The 22371-nt window shown below is 41.5% G+C and overlaps 1 protein-coding gene across 1 annotated transcript in view; it reads left to right on the forward strand.

Moving 5' to 3' along the window:
* The first annotated feature begins 6232 nt into the window (after window positions 1–6232).
* CSPG4 (chondroitin sulfate proteoglycan 4) overlaps window positions 6233–22371 on the forward strand; it is a 99652-nt gene continuing 83513 nt past the window's right edge. Inside the window, exon 1 of the mRNA XM_040413722.1 lies at window positions 6233–6329. Within this exon, the coding sequence (XP_040269656.1) occupies window positions 6257–6329 (73 nt within the window). The 5' untranslated portion in view covers window positions 6233–6256. The remainder of the gene's footprint in view (window positions 6330–22371) is intronic.

Here is a 22371-nt window from a genome sequence, read left to right on the forward strand (position 1 = left end):
CATAAAAACAAAATGACCCAGCATTTTGCTAAGGGGATCTGTCACTAGTTTATGTTGCTTTTAGTTAGGACACCATAAAACTGGTGATAGATCCTTTTGTTCTCAGGGAAAAAAAAGCTACCCGCTAGAGGAATATGGCAGGAACTTTCTCCAGAGACAAGAGATTTGCATGTATATAAGGGAATCGGAAGATTTTGACTGACAGGTAATTTATGTGTATGGCCAAACTTGTGAATCTTACTTGCATTACAACTTATGTTGTTTCAGAAATAATACAACCCCAAATGAAAAAAAATTGGGACACTGTTTAAAATCTAAATAAAAATAGAGAGGCAGAGGTTCACCAATCTGCAAAAAAAAGAACAGTGAAGATGACCATAAGCATACAGTCAAGACAACTCTTTGAATGTCCTTGAGTGGGTCAGCCAGAGCGCTGACTTGAACCCAATCGAATATCTCTGGAGAGACCTGAAAATGGCTGTTCACTGATGGTCCCATCCAACCAGACATAGCTTGAGAGGATCTGCAGAGAAGAATGGCAGAAAATCCCCAAATCCAGGTGTGATTGCTGCCAAAGGTGCTTCAACTAAGTCCTGAGTAAAGGGTCTGAATACTTATGTCAATTCAAGATTTTAGTTTTTTCTTTTCAAAAAATTAGCAAAGATTTATAAAATTCAGTTTTTGCTTTGTCATTATGGGGTATTGAGTGCAGAATGATTTATTTTATTTTATTGTAGAATAAAAAAAGTGAAAGCGTCTGACGACTTTCTGAATAGATTGCATTTTTCCAGCCTTTTGTTGCCTCTGTCCCTTCTTTTTTTTAGATTTATTACTGCCATCAAGTTCTAAATGAGTTACTATTATTTATGAAATGGTATTATGTCTCACTTTCAACATATGATATGTGATATATGATCTATTGTGAATAAAATATGGGTTTATGAGGTTTGCAAATCATTGCATTCTGTTTTTATTTACATTTTACACAGCATCTCAACATTTTTGGAGCTGTGGTTGTAGAACATCTCATTTTGTTATTGGCTTAGAAAATAGTTGATTGATAGTAGCTATCTTTAGAATCAATACATAGCCCCCTACTGATCAACCATCCATGAAAAGACCATTGTCATTTCCAGTGTCTTGTCTTGGTTTGTACAAAGTGCTCACTTTAAACATCTGATATACAGTACATGACCAAAAATATGTGGACACCTCAAAATTATATCTTTAAATCAAATTTTACATTAAAAAAAAAAACATGGACAAAGGAAATCATACTTGATTTGATACTCGAACTGCTGCACCATCTGGATGGAGAAACGGGTGCGCCGTTCTCGGGATGAGTGGGAGTCCCAATGGTTGGACCCTACCCAATCAGTTTGGAGCCTAGAGATTGGATCCCCACCAATCACTAAGTTATCCCCTATTGGGTATAACTTGGAAAGTATGCACCACAGGTTTAATGACACATTTACAGATTCTCTCTTGTCATCCTTTAGACAGACTGGAAAATGCCACCAATGTCTAATATCCACTAATTGCCATTCATGCTGCAGCTCAGAAAAAGCTGAGCATAGCCAACAAAAGTCAAAGTGGGACATTGTTTTCCTAGTTCTTCTACCACTTCAGATTAGCTAATGACAAGGCTCACCATTCGGGCCAGCCGTAATCAAATATTGATGGCATATCCTAGTGATTTGCCACCAATGTCTGAGGTAAGCCAGTGCCTTCAAACAGACTGTAGGTTGACTCAACATTGCTTACAATACTTTGATTAGTGGTATTAAATTCCATGGAAGGTAAGTTGAAGAAAAAGTTACCTCTTGCTGACCTGAGGCCAAATGTGATGACAAAATGTGATCTGAGTGTGGATTGATGGGTGGTACCTGATGTGGTGTCACCATAACTGGAAAATTGGAAAAATATTTTCTTGACCGTGTGAATTTTGATATTAGCTGAACTACGTAGATTGTTGGTTACAGCTTGGCATACTCCACACAAACCTATGGACTATTCTGTGTCAACAGTTCAGGCTGTTGGTTGTGGTGAAATAATATGAAAAGCATTTCTTGCTATTCCCTAGATAAAAATAAATTGAGAATTTTTGTGAATGCTATAGCCCTTATGGCCACAGTCTATCGCTAGAAATACTCAAAGTCATTAGTTCTCGCAATACAATGTTCAGTGTCACAAAGCACTAATCATTTCAAGCTGCTTCCATGACAATGGGTTCAGTGTACTACAAGGACCTGCACAGTTCCCACTCTCAGTGCTACTGAGAATTTTTAGAGTGCAGGGTGTGGCTTGAGGAGACTGGAATTAATTTGATTTTTTTTTTTTTTTTAAATGACAAATTACAGTGAAATGTGTCCAACAGTCTAGCCTCACTTGCAGAATCTGATCAGTTTACAAAATGTGTCAGCAGTTTACTAGGACCACAATGTAGCCTCTTTGCTCAGAGATTCACATAAGGCAGGGGTCTGAGTTCTAAGTGGGTATAAAGCCAAATTTGTGTTACTAAAAACATGAAACAAAGGGGGTTATTTATTAAGAGCAGTGTTTTAGACACCAGTCTTAATAACCCCTATATATTACAGGGGATCTGCTGAAGTTATGAAAAGGCACCAGCCTCTACATAACTTCAGTGCATCGAGAGCCAGTCTATGTCTCTCTTGCTAGCTTACATTTAGACCATTTTCTACACCTAAAACAGGCGTAGAAAATGATAAATGAGACGGGAATGCCGGCCCATCGCCTTCCCCGCCCACACCACACCCACTTTTTTTTCTGAAATACCCCAATATAGGCATATTTCAGTATAATAAATGACCCCCAAAGTGCAGAATGATGCTCCTATCAATGGATTCCAGTGCAGCAAAAACAGTAGCAAGTAGTTACAGCCGAAGCAAGTACTTTCAAACCTCATCAAAAGACCACCTCTATGAGAAGAACATCCCTTTATCTAGACCAGATTTTATGAGTAAGATTTTTCAGCTCCATTATATACTATTCATACTAGCCATCTCTTTGAGTGGACCACCCTCAGGAAGACACAATTTTATGGTCTTAAAGGGTTTCTACCTTATAGCATTACATCACATATTAAAGGGGTTCTCTGGGATTTTGATATTGATGACCTATCCTCAGGATAGGTCATCAATATTATATAGGTGGAGGTCCGACTCCTGGAATCCCCGCTGATTAGCCTCCTCACAGCTTATCACAGCTCCTCACAGTCTATCAAGCACAGTGTCGTCCATTGGATAGTGGGACTTGAATGGGCCTGAGCTCTGCCTAAGCCTATGACCGATGAACATGACGTCACTAAGAGGCCTATGGGCTCATGGAGCAGCACGGCCTTTTCATACAACTGATCAGTAGGGGGGTGGGGGGGCTAGTAGCCAGATCCTGAGGATAGGTCAACGATATTAAAATCTTGGACAAGCCCAGATACTTTCAGACACATTTTATAAAAGGTCTGCAGTTTACAGATAGATTTCAATAAACACATTTATTAAGGCAAGAACTTGGAAGATTTGGAAATTTAACTTTGATATGATGGGATGTCATGGAATATATTATCATTAGAGCATAATTTCAGAAAGGGATGATGAATGTTTGGTTTGTACACATGAAGGATTTATTTCCCCTCATTTGTGAATACCTACAATTGCTTGGAATATAGTCAGTATAATATTTCATCCCAGTCTGAATTTATAGTTGCAGCACACCCTGGTGCGCAATTCCCATCATCCTGCACTACTGCTCTAATACTGTATAATGTCATCCTTGCCTGTTATTCATCTATATAAAAAATCATCATGAAATAATCTAACAGGATAATGTTAGTAATATATAAATAATACAGTCCTTTCCATAAATCGTTGCCGGAGTACAGCCCTCTCCCCCAGATACCTTGGAGTGACAGGTGCACATAGAACCACATATTTGTGCATGCTCTGGTAGGATATTCACACTCTGTCTACAGTTTATGTCTACCATATGAGCCTGTAAAGCTATTGCAACATATGTGAAATTGACCCATAGGTCCCCATTATACAAGTAAAAAGAGTGTACTTTTGGCCCCCGTTCAGCGGCATCCACTGGCGTATCTGTTATTTTACTGGATGGAATAGTACAGCAGACTGCACTATTCCAAACAGAGCTATCCTGTAAAAAAAAAAAAACATGTGCCATGCTATGACAATGCCTATAGGTGACAGATGCCATTCATTTATTAAATGTACACTGCCTGGCCAAAAAAAAGTCGCCACCCAAAAAAAAGGTCACACACTCTAATATTTCGTTGGACCGCCTTTAGCTTTGATTTCGGCACGCATTCGCTGTGGCGTTGTTTCGATAAGCTTCTGTAATGTCACAAGATTTATTGCCATCCAGTGTTGCATTCATTTTTCACCAAGGTCTTGCTTTGATGATGGTAGAGTCTGACTGCTGCACAAAGCCTTCTCCAGCACATCCCAAAGATTCTCAGTGGGGTTAAGGTCTGGACTCTGTGGTGGCCAATCCATGTGTGAAAATAATGTCTCATGCTCCCTGAACCACTCTTTCACAATTTGAGCCTGATGAATCCTGGCATTGTCATCTTGGAATATGCCCGTGCCATCAGGGAAGAAAAAATCCATTGATGGAATAACCTGGTCATTCAGTGTGTTCAGGTAGTCAGCTGACCTCATTCTTGGAGCACATACTGTTGCTGAACCTAGACCTGACCAACTGCAGCAACCCCAGATCATAGCACTGCCCCCACAGGCTTGTACAGTAGGCACTAGGCATGATGGGTGCATCACTTCATCTGCCTCTCTTCTTACCCTGATGCGCCCATCACTCTGGAACAGGGTAAATCTGGACTCATCAGACCACATGACCTTCTTCCATTGATCCAGAGTCCAATCTTTATGCTCCCTAGCAAATTGAAGCCTTTTTTTCTCGTTTCCCTCACTGATTAGTGGTTTTCTTATGGCTACACAGCTGTTCAGTCCCAATTCCTTCAGTTCCCTTCGCATTGTGCATGTGGAAATGCTCTTACTTTCACTATTAAACATAGCCCTGAGTTCTAATGTTGTTTTTCTTCTATTTGATTTCACCAAACGTTTAAGTGATCGCCGATCACGATGATTCAGGATTTGTTTCCCGCCACATTTCTTCCTCGAATTCGATGGTCCCCACTATCTTTCCAGTTTTTAATAATGCGTTGGACAGTTCTTAGCCCAATTTTAGTAGTTTCTGCGATCTCCTTAGATGTTTTCTCTGCTTGATGCATGCCAATGATTTGACCCTTCTCAAACAGACTAACATCTTCTCCACGACCACGAGATGTGTCTTTCGACATGGTTGTTTAAGAAATGAGAAGCAACTCATTGCACCAGTTGGGGTTAGATTACTTGTTGCCAGCTGAAAGATAATCGCCCATGCAGTAATTATCCAATAGGAGGCTCATAACTATTTCCTTAGTTAAATCCAGGTGGCGACTTTTTTTTGGGACAGGCAGTGTATTTAACCAAGGTTTCTGTCTCCTGATAGAAACCTTGAACTGGCACTGCAGACACAGCATGAAAAAGCCTTATCTAAGCCTTCAGGCAGCACAACAGAGCTGTCAACTATCATTCTGCCCTATGATTTCAATAAGCTGATTCTGCTGACTCTTTTCCAGTCTATACAGTAAAGCTGAAAAAGTAAGCTGCCGAAAACAGAAACTGTCATGTCAATATTTCTTGAATGTGCTTCAGTAGCCACTATGAATATTTCCTGGCTTCATATCTATATGAATTTACATTTATATGGGCAAAAAAATAAAACAAAATAGAACCTTCATAAAATTGAAAATTATTTTAAAATCACTTTTAATGTACACAGAAGATGATAAACTACATAGTAGGAGACATCAGAGTAAAATATTCCTATACCCGTCAATATCACAACCATTGTTAGCCTGATAGGAAACATTTTTCCTATACTCCATAGTATTGTACACACATATGTCAATATAAAATGCACGCAGCTGTGTGTCTCTAATATTTCTCTAAATCATAGTGTTTTTCCACTCTAGCTTACAAATAGTTAAACTGTAAGCGCCGTTATGATTGGTACGTTGTAAAACGGCTACGTTATACGCTGAGTTAGAGCAAACTTTCTTATATGGTGTGTGTGGTGTAGGGGTTAAGCAGACAGGGTGGGACCCCAGTGTAACGTGAGTCCCTCACACACTCATTTTGTCTCTGCAGTCAGCAGTAGCTTTATGATGGCTGGAGGACACCGTTTGCTGCTTCTGCTTCTTCTGGGGGGAGTTCTTCAAGACATGGGATCTGAAGGTAAATTGTTTGGGGGATGAGGGTCACAAAGGGATAACGAAGAAATGATCTGCACGCATTCATATAAAAGGAATTGAGCAGGCAGAAATTTTGCTGGAACCTCTCTTTCATTCTGCATCTAGTGTAGTAGCCTAGGTTTCCCTCTCCAGAATTTGAACTGCTGGTCCTCCAATGTATTTCATGCAAAGCTTTATGGTTGCTGCCTTATTTATGTCCTATTCTACACTACCGCAATCTATGACATTTTCTTTAAGTTGGTTTTATTTCTCGTTCCTCTTGGAATATACATTTGATTTTGCTCCTGTATCCTAGACCAATATCGCTCTTCTCTACAATTTTCATGGATGCCATTACCTATGTGTCATTGTATAGGTGCATGCTATAGGCCACATACTTATTACTCAGTTACTCCTTCGTTCATACATTCATCTATTCATTCATTTATTCATTTCTTAGTCCCCGGTATTGTTATAATCACCCTCAATGAGATCGATAAGTGCACATAGCCTTCATTATGCAGAGCGAGTGCTTTCCTGAATTATTGTAATGGTCATTTGTTGTAGGATCAGTTCCAGTAGGCATACCTGTTCTTTCCTCTTTCCAGATGATAGTCTAAACTGTTATGTCATACCATTCTTCATGCTTCTCTTAAAAGTCACTCTGTTTATGTGTATCCATGGTGATCACAATATATACAGCCATGGAAAATTGTGGTCCATAATCATTCTTATACCCAACGCATTTCATGTCCCTCTTGATTCGTGCTATAGAATAGTAGAAATTTCTTCCCCTCTTCTTCTTCTATTGGCTTATTATACTTCCCTTGACCTTACCCTTCACCCTAAACCTTACACTTAATACTTTGCAGATAATACAAGTGTATTAGTCTCTCAACCTGGTTCTCTCTAGATAATGCAAAAGTAAATCTCCCATCATGCTCTGACAGCCTGAAGCTATGAGGGCATGATAAGAGTTGTAGTTTTTCAACAGCTGGAAGACCAGCACTCTATAAAGTACACCTGGGTCTCCCATGCTTTACTTCTTCATCATGTACAAAACTATCTTAACTGCAGTAGACAGTAGATCTAGATACTGTCAGACTGTGTCACCTTGCAAGGTACCAGACACAGAAGACATCGTGAAATAGCTATAGAGGTATAACCACACAGAACAGACAGAGGCATGATGCAACCTTGGGTGGTATCATTAATGGCATCGCCACTTATAGTATGTAACATTGAATTAATTTCCTGTGGAAATGTTTCAGATCCAAAATTAAGATAAGGCTCATACTGTCACTGTGACCATTTCTAATAAAAGTCTGCTGTATGACTTGGCCCTTTCACTACAAGTGATAATTATCTCTTATTAGTTCTGCTCTCTGTCAGACAGATTCATCTTTAGATTTTGAAGGTAGGCATCTTTGCCAGAGCTGACATATATGAATTATTCCAGACCCACTAAAGGTCTGCTTGACTTCAGACCTCCCAGTATGCATCGTCTTCACTTATTCTAGTGTTGTCTTGAGGCAGGCATCTATGCCTCCATGTGTATTACAATAACTGGTCTGTGTAGATTAGACAATAATTTAATATAATGTCAATGAGACATTGAGGGGGAAGACCAAAATTAGAAAAAAAAATGAACTTTCCTTTCTAGAAACAGCGCCATTATTGTCAAGAGTCTGTATCTGGTATTGTTGCTCATCCACATTGCAGTTAAGGAAACCTCCTGTTTCTTGGAAAAACAGACCATTTATCTTACATTCCTTGATGATCATTAAAGGGGTTGTTCACCTTCAGGGGCCTTTCTTCTAGACACCCCTATGTCACCGGACCTGCAGAGGGAAGCATACTTGCCTGCTCCCTGCCACTGGGTTCTGGCTCCATCAGTCTGTCGCTACCTCGATCGTGTCTCTGCATGTCAAGATCTAGTTTGACGTAGGTCATTTAGCCACTGCAGCAAATTACTGGTCACAGTGATGACATGTCCCCCATATGTCACGTATCCTAGTGACATGATGCATGAGGGACATGTCACTGCAGTGGCCTCATGACGCTCCTCGGATGTTAAAACGCTGAGACCAGAGCGAGGCAGTGGCTCTGTGGGACCTTAGGCCAGATAAGTATGCTTCCCTCCATAGTTCTAGCGCCATGGGGGGGGGGGGGGTTGGGTAGGTAGGCCTCTGAAGATGAACAGGGTCTTTTCACAGTGTGTTAGCAGTGTACATTTACCGTATGAGTGCAAATACATTAAATGGACCTATAGGCTCCCATTCACCCAACAGAGGCCAAAAGATTGTCCTCCTTTAGACTGGTATCTGTCAGGGATACTCTTTTTCTACTGTACAAAATAGTGGAGAAGACTGCGAAACAGAAGCATTGATTATAAATTTTATACCGTGCATGCAGTATATGTTTTGTTTTTACTATGGTTGATGGATGGATATATTTTACATATATACATCCAAGGTTTCCATCGAGAGATCCTCCTGAAAACTTTGGACTAAAACTACAGACACAAAGTTAAAAGAGCCTAATTTGCAAAGCAATCTCATGTCTGGTCCTCAAAACAACAAGGCAGATATTTCTGGTTTTAGCCATTTATTCTTCTTCCTAAACTGGCCCTATGGTCTCATTAAGACTGGCAACATTTGGTAATAACTTGCACATCGTAATCATTGCATATGTTTTTGGTATCACGTCTCAGATTTTACTAAACGTCCATGCACTTTGAATGAGACAGAAGAGACCTTTTTATTTACAGGAAGCGACTAAAAAGTAGAGATATATCAGTGCCAAATGCCTTAATGGAAATCCAGAGTGATCCCTATGGGATAACAAATACTTAACTACTGCTGTATGTTGCTTTGCTCCCTACACTACAGAGAACAAGTGCCAGCTAGAAAGTCATTTTGTGTCTTAGAATTGTTCTCCTCAGACTAGGAGAAGTTTGCATGTGGCTCCCAACCATCATGGTCCTGATGCTTGTTGCATACATGGACTATTAATTTATTCTTCCTTATTGCGTTAGTATAAGAACTTGTTGAAACCCATAGGCTTTTATGGAAGTAAACACTTCTGAATAGATAATGGAAAACCAGAATAAAATGTCTTGTACACATTCTTGGACACATTCATTGAAAAGTAATACACCAGATATGATGTATAATGCACCTGTTCCCCAGCTCTTTCAATCTGCAAGTGCATGTACAGGTATGATGTTCTCACATATAGGCTGGGTTCACACGGGTGTTGCGGGAAAATGTGCAAGTGCGTTACGGGAACACCCGCGATTTTTCCGCGCGAGTGCAAAACAGTGTAATGCGTTTTGCACTCGCGTGAGAAAAATCGCGCATGTTTGGTACCTAAACCCGAACTTCTTCACAGAAGTTCGGGCTTGGGATCGGTGTTCTGTAAGATTGTATTATTTCCCCTTATAACATAGTTATAAGGGAAAATAATAGCATTCTGAATACAGAATGCTTAGTAAAACAGTGCTGGAGGGGTTAAAAAAAATTAAAAATAATTAAACTCACCTTAGTCCACTTGATCGCGATGCCGGCATCTCCTTCTGTCTCCTTTGCTGAACAGGACCTGTGGTGAGCATTAATTACAGGTAAAGGACCTTTGGTGACGTCACTCCGGTCATCACATGATCCATCACCATGGTAAAAGATCATGTGATGGATCATGTGATGACCGGAGTGACGTCATCAAAGGTCCTTGACCTGTAAAGAATGCTCACCACAGGTCCTGTTCAACAAAGGAAGGAGACAGAAGGAGATGCCGGCTCCGCGATCAAGTGGACTAAGGTGAGTTAAATTATTATTATTATTTTTAACCCCTCAGCGCTATTGTACTATGCATTCTGTATTCAGAATGCTATTATTTTCCCTTATAACCATGATATAAGGGAAAATAATAATGATCGGGTCTCCAATGATCGGGTCTCCACCACATCCGCACTTGCTTGCGGATGCTTGCGATTTTCACGCAACCCCCTTCACTTCTATGGGGCCTGCGTTGCGTGAAAAACGCTGAATATAGAGCATGCTGCGATTTTCACGCAACGCACAAGTGATGCGTGAAAATCACCGCTCATGTGAACAGCCCCATAGAAATGAATGGGTCGGTATTCAGTGCGGGTGCAATGCGTTCACCTCACGCATCGCATCCGCGCGGAATACTCGCCCGTGTGAAAGGGGCCATACAAGTAGAATACAATATGTTGCCTTATTTAGATGTGCCCCAATGATGGAATAAGCATGTGTACTATAAATGGATAATTGGATCAATTACAAAAATACTTAGGAAAATTGTTGTTTCCGTAATTTTAAGTTCCATTATTATACATTATTATCATACAGTGTGGCTAGACACAATAACTGATGCCATAGTATAAATATAAAGCCCCATACCACTGTCACAGAGTATTTTGGCAGATTGTCAATATAAAATGTAATGAACGTGTGGGCTAACATTGCCAGATGGTGGTTTGTAATTGATATTAAAGGGGTTGTGACACTTCAGCAAATAGCATTTATCATGTAGAGAAAGTTACTACAAGGCACTTACTAATGTATTGTGATTGTCCATATTGCCTCCTTTGCTGGACAGATTCATTTTTCCACCACATTATACAGTGGTCGTTTCCATGGTTACAGACCACCCTGCAATCCAGCAGCAGTGGTCGTCATGCTTGCACACTATAGGAAAAGGTGCCAGCCTCTCAGGTGGGTGGGATCGTGGGAGCTCACATAGGCACGCATGGACAGCCGCTCTCATCCCAGCCACCTCGTATCTACTCTGTAGCGGTGGCCATAACCCCTGGAAACGAGCAGTGTATAATGTGCTGGAAAAATGAATCTGTCCAGTAAAGGAGGCAATATGGACAATCACAATACATTAGTAAGTGCCTTGTGTTAACTTTCTCTACATGATAAATGCCATTTGCTGAAGTGTCACAACCCCTCCCATGCAGTAGATTTTTTTGCAGAATATGTTCTGCGACTGAAAATCAGTTCCATTCATTTCAATGGATTGTTTTGGCAGAAAGAAGTAACTTTCTGCATGCACCACTTAGATAAATTCTGCAAAAAAAAATCTTCCACGTGTGAAGGCATTCGTATAAAATTGGTTAAACATATGTGTTCGGCATCAAAACTCTAATTCTATCGACTATAAAGAGAGCTACTAATAATGGAACATTTCATTCAAAGATATCCTTAATGTAACAGAAATTGGTTTTTTTTGGAATCTTTTACAGGGCATCTGTCAGCAGATTTGTACCTATGAAACTGGCTGACCTGTTACATGTGCATTTGGCAGCTGAAGGCATCTGTGTTGGTCCCATGTTCATATGTGTCCACATTGCCGAGAAAAATGATGTTTTACTATATGCAAATGAGCCTCTAGGAGCAATGGGGGCGTTGCCATTACACCTAGAGGCTCTGCTCTCACTGCAACTGCTGTGCCCTCTGCACTTTGATTGACAGGACCAGGCAGTGTAAACATTATAACACCTGGTCCTTTGAATCAAAGTGGAGAGGGAGCAGCAGTTGCAGAGAGAGCTGAGCCTCTAGGTGTAATGGCAACGCCCCCATTGCTCCTACAGACTCTTTTGCATATATTAATAATTTTTCTCAGCAATGCGGGCACAAATGAAGATTGGACCAACACAGATGCCAAGTGCACATGTAAGAGGTCAGCCAGTTTCAGGTACAAATCTGCTGACAGATGTCCTTTAAGATTAAAACACTTTTGAAATGAAAGAATTTATGAAAGTTATGTATCATAAGGAGCTTTTAGAACATTTAGAACAGTAATGCTTCTAGGGGTGAATACCTGCATACACATGGAGTGTGGTGGAGCATGCCATGTGGAATCCAACAGGAAAAAACCTGCATGTCTGCACAGGGAAATAGAGGTATAGGGAGATACAGTAAGGCCCAATGGACTTGAATGGGCGCGGTACTATGGCTGCTTAGAATTCGTTGGTTATCATAGAGCCATATTATGTCAATGTACACGAGCCCTAAGACTTAGGCCTCTTTCACACGGGTGTCCTGGATTTGCTCCAGATGCGTCGCGTGTGCATTGCGGGAAACCCGTGCGAGTTCGCAAGCAATTTCAGTCAGTTTTGACTGCAATTGGGTTGCGTTGCTCAGTTTATCGCGTGGGTACAATGTGTTTTGCACGCACGCGATAAAAAACTGAATGTGGTACCCAGACCCGAACCCGGACTTCTTCACAGAAGTTCGGGCTTGGGATCGGTGTTCTGTAGATTTTATTATTTTCCCTTCTAACATGGTTATAAAGGAAAATAATAGCATTCTTAATATAGAATGCTTAGTAAAATGTCGATTGAGGGGTTAAAAAAATATATATTAACTCACCTCATCCACTTGTTCGCACAGCCGGCATCGTCTTCTTTCTTCTTCTTTCAGGACCTGCAAAAGGACCTTTGATGATGTAATCGCGCTCACCACGTGGTGAGCGCGGTGATGTCAGCGCAGGTCCTGCTGAATGAAGATAGAAGACGATGTCGGCTGAGCGAACAAGTGGATGAGGCGAGTTAATTTTTTTTATTTTTTAACCCCTCAATCGACATTTTAGTAAGCATTCTGTATAAAGAATGCTATTATTTTCCCTTATAACCATGTTATAAGGAAAATAATACAGGGAATACACTTTAATGGGGTCCGGGGTTGCTCATCCCTATCATCTCCTAGCAACCATGCGTGAAAATCGCACCGCATCCACACGTGCTTGCGAATGCTTGCGATTTTCATGCAGACCCATTCATTTCTATGGGGCCTGTGTTGCGTGAAAAATGCAGAATATAGAACATGCTGCGATTTTCACGCAACGCAACGCACATTTTCACGCAACAAATCACTGCTTATCTGCACAGTCCCATTGAAGAGAATGGGTCCGGATTCAGTGCGGGTGCAATGCGTTCACCTCACGCATTGCACCCGTACTGAAAACTCGCCCGTGTAAAAAAGGGCCTTAGACTACTCAGGCAGTATCACTAACCTACCTCAAAACATTGCAGCTTGACAGACTATTGTAGCGACAAGGCAGCTTGCCATAGGAACAAACACTCTTGAAAATAATGAAGCCCTGTCAGAGAAAACTGTATAAAGCTCCATAAAGATTGCTGTGATTCATAGTTACATAGGTTGAAAAAATACAGAAAACCATCATGTTTAACCTTTATCTCAATTATCTGTATATCATTAAATAAGCGTCCAGCTAACGTATGATGACATATTACCTACCATTACTACCGCTGTTTGACTACTCTACCTGTAAGGGCTCATTCAGACGACCATATGAATGGATCGGCATCCATTCCGCAATTTTGTGGAACGGGTGCGGATCCTTTCATTTCAATGGGGCCTCAAAAGATGCGGACAGCACACTGTGTACTGTCCTCATCCGTAGTTCTGTTCCGCGGCCCCAAAAGAAAGATAGAGCATGTCCTATTCTTGTCCGCAATTTTTATAGTCTTTTATAGTCATTTCTATCATAGGGCCGCCATGTGCGGTCCGCAAAATATGGTACTCACGCAGCCAGTAACCGTGTTTTGCAAATCCGCCATTTGCGGACTGCAAAACACTATGGCTGTCTGAATGAGCCCTGAGGCTAGTTTTATATCTGCGGCACAGAGATGCGGCTACCTGATCCGGCAGAGAATGCTGGAAATCGGCCAGACACAAACGCAGTGTGCAGCAGTATGTGTCCAGCCAATTCTCAGCGTTTTTACCAGAATGCCGCCCTATATCCGCTGGTCCCCATTATACGCATCTAGGAGCGCCGGATCTGGAGAATTCCGTCAGGCTGTTCTCAGCTGGAATACACGCTGCAGATGTGAAACTAGCCTAAAGAATCCTTTCCTATATTGATGTCTACATTGCATTTCCTCCACATGTAAATAATGTCCCCTTATCCTTTATCATTTCAATTTTCTTTTTGGCCTGTTAGGTCAGTAAATGTGGTGTATCACAAGGTATATTTAATGCTGTGCTACAACATTCACCCATTTAGGCTAGGGCTACACAACGACATTTGTCGCAGTAATGTCACGCGACAATTATAGTGATAGTCTATGGTGTCGCACTGCAACATGCGACATGCTGCGACTGCGAAACCACAGTTGCAAAAAACCCATCCAAAATAGATTTTTCTGCGACTGTTGCGTCGCAGTGCAACACCATAGACTATCATTATAAAAATTGTAGCGTGACATTACTGCGACTCATTGTCGCACGACACATGTCGTCGTGTAGCCCTAGCCTAAGTCACTGTCTTTCCAATGCATCTCGGGAATAAACCCCCTCAGAGTTTTAACTCTGAACCATTGCATAAACAGCAATAAATGCAAATTTGCCACTGGGATTATGTCAAAATCATAAGGATTTAGACGATTTATAGTATGAAAAAATGTAAGGTGAATTATTCCAGGTATTGACCCTAAAATGAGACAACCCTAAACAGTACTCGGTGAACTTCCCTTCCCCCACATACCAATGAGGGAGGACAGACTAGAAGTTTTAATGTGTTGCAAAGCATGGTCATCCTAATGACAGGACGATACAGCTGGTGACTGTTGGGAAGGAGGCGTTTACATGCAGCGATCTCCTCCACAGTACGGGGAGGATTGATCGCTAATGCCAACGCTCGTCCCCATACAGACTCATTGTTTGCTGGCAGCAGAGGCTCTTTACACAGCACCATCTGCTGCCGGCAGACAATGGTTTTTGTGTCCGCACAAATGATCTATTACCCGATAAAAAAGTTTTTACTCATTCATTGGATAATCGGCGGCACTTTTACACCGCCAGATAATTACTAACGAGCATTCCTATGAACGTTTGTTAGCGATTATCTGGTAGATTCTCGGCCCGTGTGAAGGGTCCTTTAGAAAGATGCTCTTGCAGACATATAAGTCTGCATTTCACATAATAAACAAGGCACTAGCTTGGCATTATTTCCCTTTTCATAATAAAATGAACGCAAAGACTCCATCAAAATTGTTTGATTTGCAATATGTCACTTCTGTCACTTACTAACGTAGTCTAATAATAGTCTTTAGCATTGGAGATCTGCTGCGTTCAACATAATGTAGCAGGAAATAATCCGACATTAAAAATTTGCAAACAAAATATAAAGTATAATAGAGACACAGGACCTCAGTGACTTTTACCAGTCCTGGAGTGCAGTGGGTGGGCAGACATATGTCAGGGATATCACATGAGTCTGCTGTCCCGCTCCATTCATTACAATCTAGTGGCATCTATTATTAGGTGGGGTCATCAATAGTCTGGGGGTATGTCAACCATCAGCTCCTAGCACGATTACTATCCAAAAACATTCCAGACTATCTCTAACTACTAAGACCTTGGCATTTTATACATTGTCACCTTCCCCATGGATATCCACGTTAATGGAATCTCTCCTCAGCTAGAATCTCATTTAAATATATCATTCTGTCCCGTATTTAGCTAGTAATACAGAGATTAGCATACATTTGGACTCCCTTCTGAAACCTTCTTTCTGTCAGTTGGACACATAGGTCAATACACTTAGTATTTAATCAGGCTCATTCGCATCAAAATAAGTGTCTAACATCAGTAAATTACATACGGGCTTAAGGGACTTATTTTGCACATTTAGGTAATACACAGAAACCCAATAGCTACTTCTCTAAACACGAATACGGTATTATACGGTTAAATGTTCTTCTTCCAGCACAGTCTTTATTTAGCTCAGTGCATAGCTCAGCTGACATTATTTATTGGTCTCTCCCTTAAAGACAGTGGCATTGTCTTACTAAGGCTGCTCAGAGCTTCATATGTTTGTGCTATGACATTCAGGCCTTTTTGCCACCCACTTACACCACATGTATTAATATATCATAATATAATATTAAAACTGAAGCCAAAACGGAGAAACAATATCAGGGTACATGCTCAATTTTGCACAGTCCCCATTGTGCCTCCACATAGTAGTTAGTCCCTGTATTGCTCCCTCATAGTAAGAATGCCCTGTAACTGCCTCTACACAATAGTTATACTTCCTTAGTGCACCACACAGTAGTTATACCTTAGTGCCCCCATACAGTAAGAATGCCCTGTTAGTACCACCTTCATGATAGCTATGCTCTCTTAGTGCACCCTTCACAATAGGATTTCCCCTTAGTGCCCCATTACAGTAAGAATGCCCTGTGAACGCCCCACAATTATGCCCTCTTAGTGCCCCCACACAGTAGAATGCCCTCTTAGTGCCCCCACACAGTAGAATGCCCCCTTAGTGCCCCCGCATAATAGTTATGCTCCCTTAGTGCTCCCCTCACAGTAGAATGCCTTAGTGCCCTCACACATTGGTTATACTTTCTTAGTGCCCCCACACAGTAAGAATGCCCTGTTAGTGCCCCCTTTACAGTAGTTATGCTCCCTTAGTGCCCCTTTACAGTAGAATTTCCCCTCAGTGCATCCTCCCAGTAAGAATGCCCTATTAATGCTCCCACAGTTATACCCTTTTAGCACCCCCGCACAGTAATTATGCTCCCTTAGTGCCCCCACACAGTAAAATCCCTCCTTAGTGTCCCCTCACTATAGTGCTGCCCCCAAAATGACTCTCTTGCAATAATGTTGCCACCTTAGTGCCTTCTTTATAATAGTGCTACCACCTTAGTTCCCACTTTCCTAATGTCCCTTACCAAAGTGTAGTGCCCAAAGTGCCCACTCACAGTAGTGAATCCCCTGTAGTTTTAATAAAATAAAAAATGAATTCTCACCTAGCCCCATTCCCCCAATGAATGGAGCGCATTACCACCCCGGCTTGCTCAGCAGGCGCAATGACATCACCACATCGCATCTGCTTGCTGGGGTGGGTGCAGACCGGTGAATGGCGGAGCAGGGAGCTGATGGCTCTCTGCTTTACCATTGCATTCAACTATATCTGTGTCCTGAAGACGCAGATACCATTAAAATCGAGACATACAGCAGCCCTCCTGGAACAACCAAAATCTGGGACAGTTGGGAGGTATGGAATAACACAGGTTGGTTACCAAACCACACATCATGATGCAAATGCATTGAGATGAATACTGTCACACTGATATGTGTTCAGCCAAAGACTAAACAATTATGTATAGACAGACACTAAGAAAATTCATTGATTTCAATTCAAGCCTGAAAAGCGGAGAGGTTAGTGTGTACGATGTAAATGGCATAGGAGAATCTATATATTACCGCATGGCTATCAAGCCTTGGTGTTCAGGATCCCTGTCATATACCAAGGTTTCTTGGGGTACTAAACTTAACTCAATGACAGTGACAGTTTTAGCACTTCACACAGAATCAACATAAGCTCATGACAGTAACATGCTTTATCGATTACAGGGTCGGGACCTCTGGGAAGTACTGTGACCTGGTGACTTCAACAGGTTCTAGTTGTGTTCATTCATAGCATCTCACTGACACGCGGTTGCAGGAGGTGTGGGGTTGGGGGAGGATCACATTGGAGCTCTGACCCTGTTGCCGGATCATATTTTCCATCAGGGTGTGTCTAGGAATTAGTGGGGCAGACAGAGGGGTCTGTGTTAGTGTGACTCCGAACCACACGTCTGACATTAAATGTTCCTTTCTGTAAGAAAACCCCCTTTGAAAGTAAGTCTGAAGGGGGAGAAAGTTCTGTTTTTGCACATCATTTACACACCCTGTGACTGTACCCAGAGCTACGCCCTACATCAGCTCCTGTAATGTGCACATAACTGTTTCCTATAAAGAGCTCCTATAATAATCTTGTTCTACTGACTAATTCTCCAACGATGCCTCATAAATTCTAAATCCTGAAATGTTCATTTGGTAGAAACGCTGTTTTCCTACACTTCAGAACCTTAAAAAAAATTCCATCTCTTCCAACTGGCGGAGTACGATTTGTCCTAAAGATGTGACATGTGATGCAGTATGTTATAGGATGCCCACCCCAACCTTCCTTCAATATTTGGCCAAGGGGTGACTAGGTTTTCGATGATGATGCCAGATTTGTAGAACTACCCAACAATACATCTCCTCCTACGCATAATGGATCATTGGCGCTTTACAGTACATGGAATAATTTGCTGTATGTTTAATACATCTGCATTTTGAGAAGTTATGCTTTTCATTATCAACATATGAGGATCATTTTCAGAAGCACTAAGCTGAAGTATGTGAGCAACAAACCACCGATCATGATGATCTAATTTTCCTGTGGTCCCAATAACATTATTATTAAATATTATTTATTCCAACTCAATGAATAAGTAACAAATCTGAAAGTCTAAGAATACTTAGAGGGAAATTGCAAAAGTTATGTAGCTATATGTCATGTGCAGAATACAGTATGAAAGTTTTATGGCATAAATAGGGTCAAATAAACCAAGGGAAAGCAGAGAAACCTTTCACAAAGAAATCCTTTAGAAGTTCTCCTGCATTCCCTGACACTGTCCAATCTGTCTTTGACATGAAATGTGTCTCCTACATCAGAAATTGGCACAACATTAGTATATGCTCCAAATGTAATGTGGACCCAGGCTTGGACTGGCCCACAGGGGAACAGGTAAAACCCCCGGTGGGCCTTTAGTCCCCCTCCACTGCCCAAGTAGCAGATGACATATTAGACTGACTGCACTACATATAGATAGGCAGCAGGCAGCATATCAACTACCCAGTTTATTACTATAGAATAGGCTGAGATGACGTCTAGGTACAGAGGTATGCCAGACAGCATCCTCTTTCCCCAGGGACCTGCCATGTCGAAGTCGCTGGCACTCGCTGCAGCGATCCCCATAATCCATCATCTTGTAGGATCCTGCTGCTGTGAACGATAATATTTGCATTTTTTGCAATAGAATGAATTTTACTGGTGGGCCCTAGACACCCTAGTCCGATACTGTGTGAACCTAACATTATTTGAAATATATCAAATCCAGTTCATTCCATGTGGACTCTCCTTCTGCTATAAAACACAGGGTGCATTTCCTGATTAGAAAATTGTTAACCATTTTCTTCCAACCTGAACAATTTTTCCCCAAAAACCATCTTCTTTTATTTTTTACGCCGTGTAATGCTATATTATGCAATAATGGCTTCCTTCTAATTTCCATATAATATCGGGCTTGGATGAATTAAGAGAGCCATACATTCTACTGGTTAAAACTGAATATTTTAAAGGGGTGTAATGCTATATTATTTTGAATGCTGTGTAATGCTATATTATGTAATAATGGCTTCCTTCTAATTTCCATATAATATCGGGCTTGGATGAATTAAGAGAGCCATACATTCTACTGGTTAAAACTGAATATTTTAAAGGGGTGTAATGCTATATTATTTTGAATGCTGTGTAATGCTATATTATGTAATAATGGCTTCCTTCTAATTTCCATATAATATCGGGCTTGGATGAATTAAGAGAGCCATACATTCTACTGGTTAAAACTGAATATTTTAAAGGGGTGTAATGCTATATTATTTTGAATGCTGTGTAATGCTATATTATGTAATAATGGCTTCCTTCTAATTTCCATATAATATCGTGCTTGGATAAATTAAGAGAGCCATACATTCTACTGGTAAAACAAAATCACAGAATTGCAGTGGCCAATATGGGGGAATTGCTCAAACCCCAAACACTGTAGCGTGTTTCTCATTGGGCGAGCAGTCCCACCGCATGTGAACCACAGAAATATCGTGGCAGATATGGGGGAGCTGCTCAAACCCCAAACACTGTAGCGTGTTTCTCATTGGGGGAGCAGTCCCACCGCATGTGGACCGCAGCAAACGACCATCCCGAGCAATTAATGCGTACAAAGGAGGACGCCAGCGCGGTCCACATGCACCACAAAAGCATCCTACACAGACCAGAGCATTGTGCGAATGAAAATACAATTATATAAATCACTGAAGAAAATGCACCAAAAGGATATGCCACTGACTATACTAGCTGGTCATACAAGCAGATATTAAAAGCTGAGACTTTTGCCAATATATTCCTGTCAGGAAAATATCGGAGCCCATCATGCACCACGTCACGGTCACTGAGCATGGCACGGGTCCTACCACTACGCTAACTGTGGTGTGAACACGGTCGGAAGGTGATGTAATCCAGCTCACAGCCAGGCTTCCACACAACTTCAGACCGTGTTCACACCACAGTTAGCGTAGTGGTAGGATCCATGCCATGCTGAGTGACCGTGACGTGGTGCATGATGGGCTCCGATATTTTCCTGACAGGAATATATTGGCAAAAGTCTCAGCTTTAAATATCTGCTTGTATGACCAGCTAGTATAGTCAGTGGCATATCCTTTTGGTGCATTTTCTTCAGTGATTTATACATTCTACTGGTTAAAACAGAATATTTTGAAGGGAAACCTCCGCATCCAGCCCTATCAAACCATGATTTTGACCTTGTAAAACTGACCCTACAGAAGACAAAAGGGGGCAAGGGCAACTCTATACAGGAAGCGAACACTAACATGAAGTACCTCAAACATGTATCCCAAAGGTATGGCCACCTAGGATGTTAAAACAGCTGAAAAATCCACAAGGAATATATGTTAAAATCTTTAAAATGCTTACCAGATGTGAATTTCCATCTGTGTGGATGTATCTTAATACTGCCCTATTAATCCTGATTTTAAGTGGCCCCTACTAATCACCAGCATCCAAGAAACATAATAGTCCACAGTTTCCAGAAGCACCAGTTAATAATACACTGGTTAAGGCCCCCTGCACACGAACGTGTGCTTCCCGTTGCCGTATTCCGGACCGCATTTGTGGATCAGCAATACATGGGTGCCGTTCCATGAACATTCCGCATCACGGATGCGGACCCATTCATTTGAATGGGCCCGCAAATCCGGAGATGCGGAATGGAAGCACGGAACGGAACCCTAAGGAAGCACTACTTGTGCTTCCATGGGGTTTCGTCCCGTACTTCCGTTCCGCAAAAAGATAGAACATGTCCTATCTTTTTGCGGAACGGCCGGATCGTGGACCCATTCAAGTGAATGGGTCCACGATAGGCTGCGGATGCCCCAAGGACGGTGTTCGCGCATTGCGGCCCGCAGCACGACCACGGGGTGCACACGTTCGTGTGCAGGGGGCCTCAGTGTGAGCTTCCTAACGCGGGCATCCATGCCAGGGCAGTACCCCTACGTTCAGAGTGAGACGCGTGTGATAGAGACAAAGGGCACAATTTACTAGGCTAAGATAGAATGAGAATGGAATAATCTGCTCTGTACAGGAAACCTTTTACACTATGCCTCATGTAGTGAAGGATTTAGGGAACGCATCCAATATTTGACTAATATACTTTTTGATATATCCCGTGGATCTAGCAGCAGAAGACATTATGGAATGTATTAGTACGAAGGAAATACGTTTGCAGAACTAAAAAAAAAACGTCTGCTCTCTGTACTTGTTCCTGACAAACCTCGAGAATGACAATATGGACGTTATTATTTCTCTCACCGTGGATTTCATCCAAATTCCAAAGAATTCTAACTGACAAATCTGTGTAATTTTGCAGGAAATTAGAAACAGGGTATATATACTAGTCAGCCTAATATCGTGTAGACATGGACTCCACAAGACCTCTGAAGGTGTCCTGTGGTATCTTGTACCAAACCATTGGCAGCAGATACTTTTATGTAGTATTCTGGTTGTGGCAAGTTATCTATCCCCTATGCACAGAATAGGGGATAACTATTAGATTCTTGGGGGTCCTACAGCTGGGTCCTACAGACCTTGTATATGACCGGCAGCAAGTTTATCACTACACTATAGAAGTAAACTGTTTCAAGGATAGGATTTTCTTTGCCTAAAAAGCTACTAGGATAGGGAATAACTATTAGATCTACAGCTGGCACCCCCACCAATCACGAGAACAGATACCCCATACCCCTCAGAGGCCCCTCAAAATCAACAGAGCGGCAGTTCAAGCATTCAAACTACCACTCCATTCATCAGTTCTGGAAATAGCA

Source organism: Bufo bufo, chromosome 1, assembly GCF_905171765.1.
Source record: "Bufo bufo chromosome 1, aBufBuf1.1, whole genome shotgun sequence".
NCBI classification, from domain to species: Eukaryota; Metazoa; Chordata; class Amphibia; order Anura; family Bufonidae; genus Bufo; species Bufo bufo.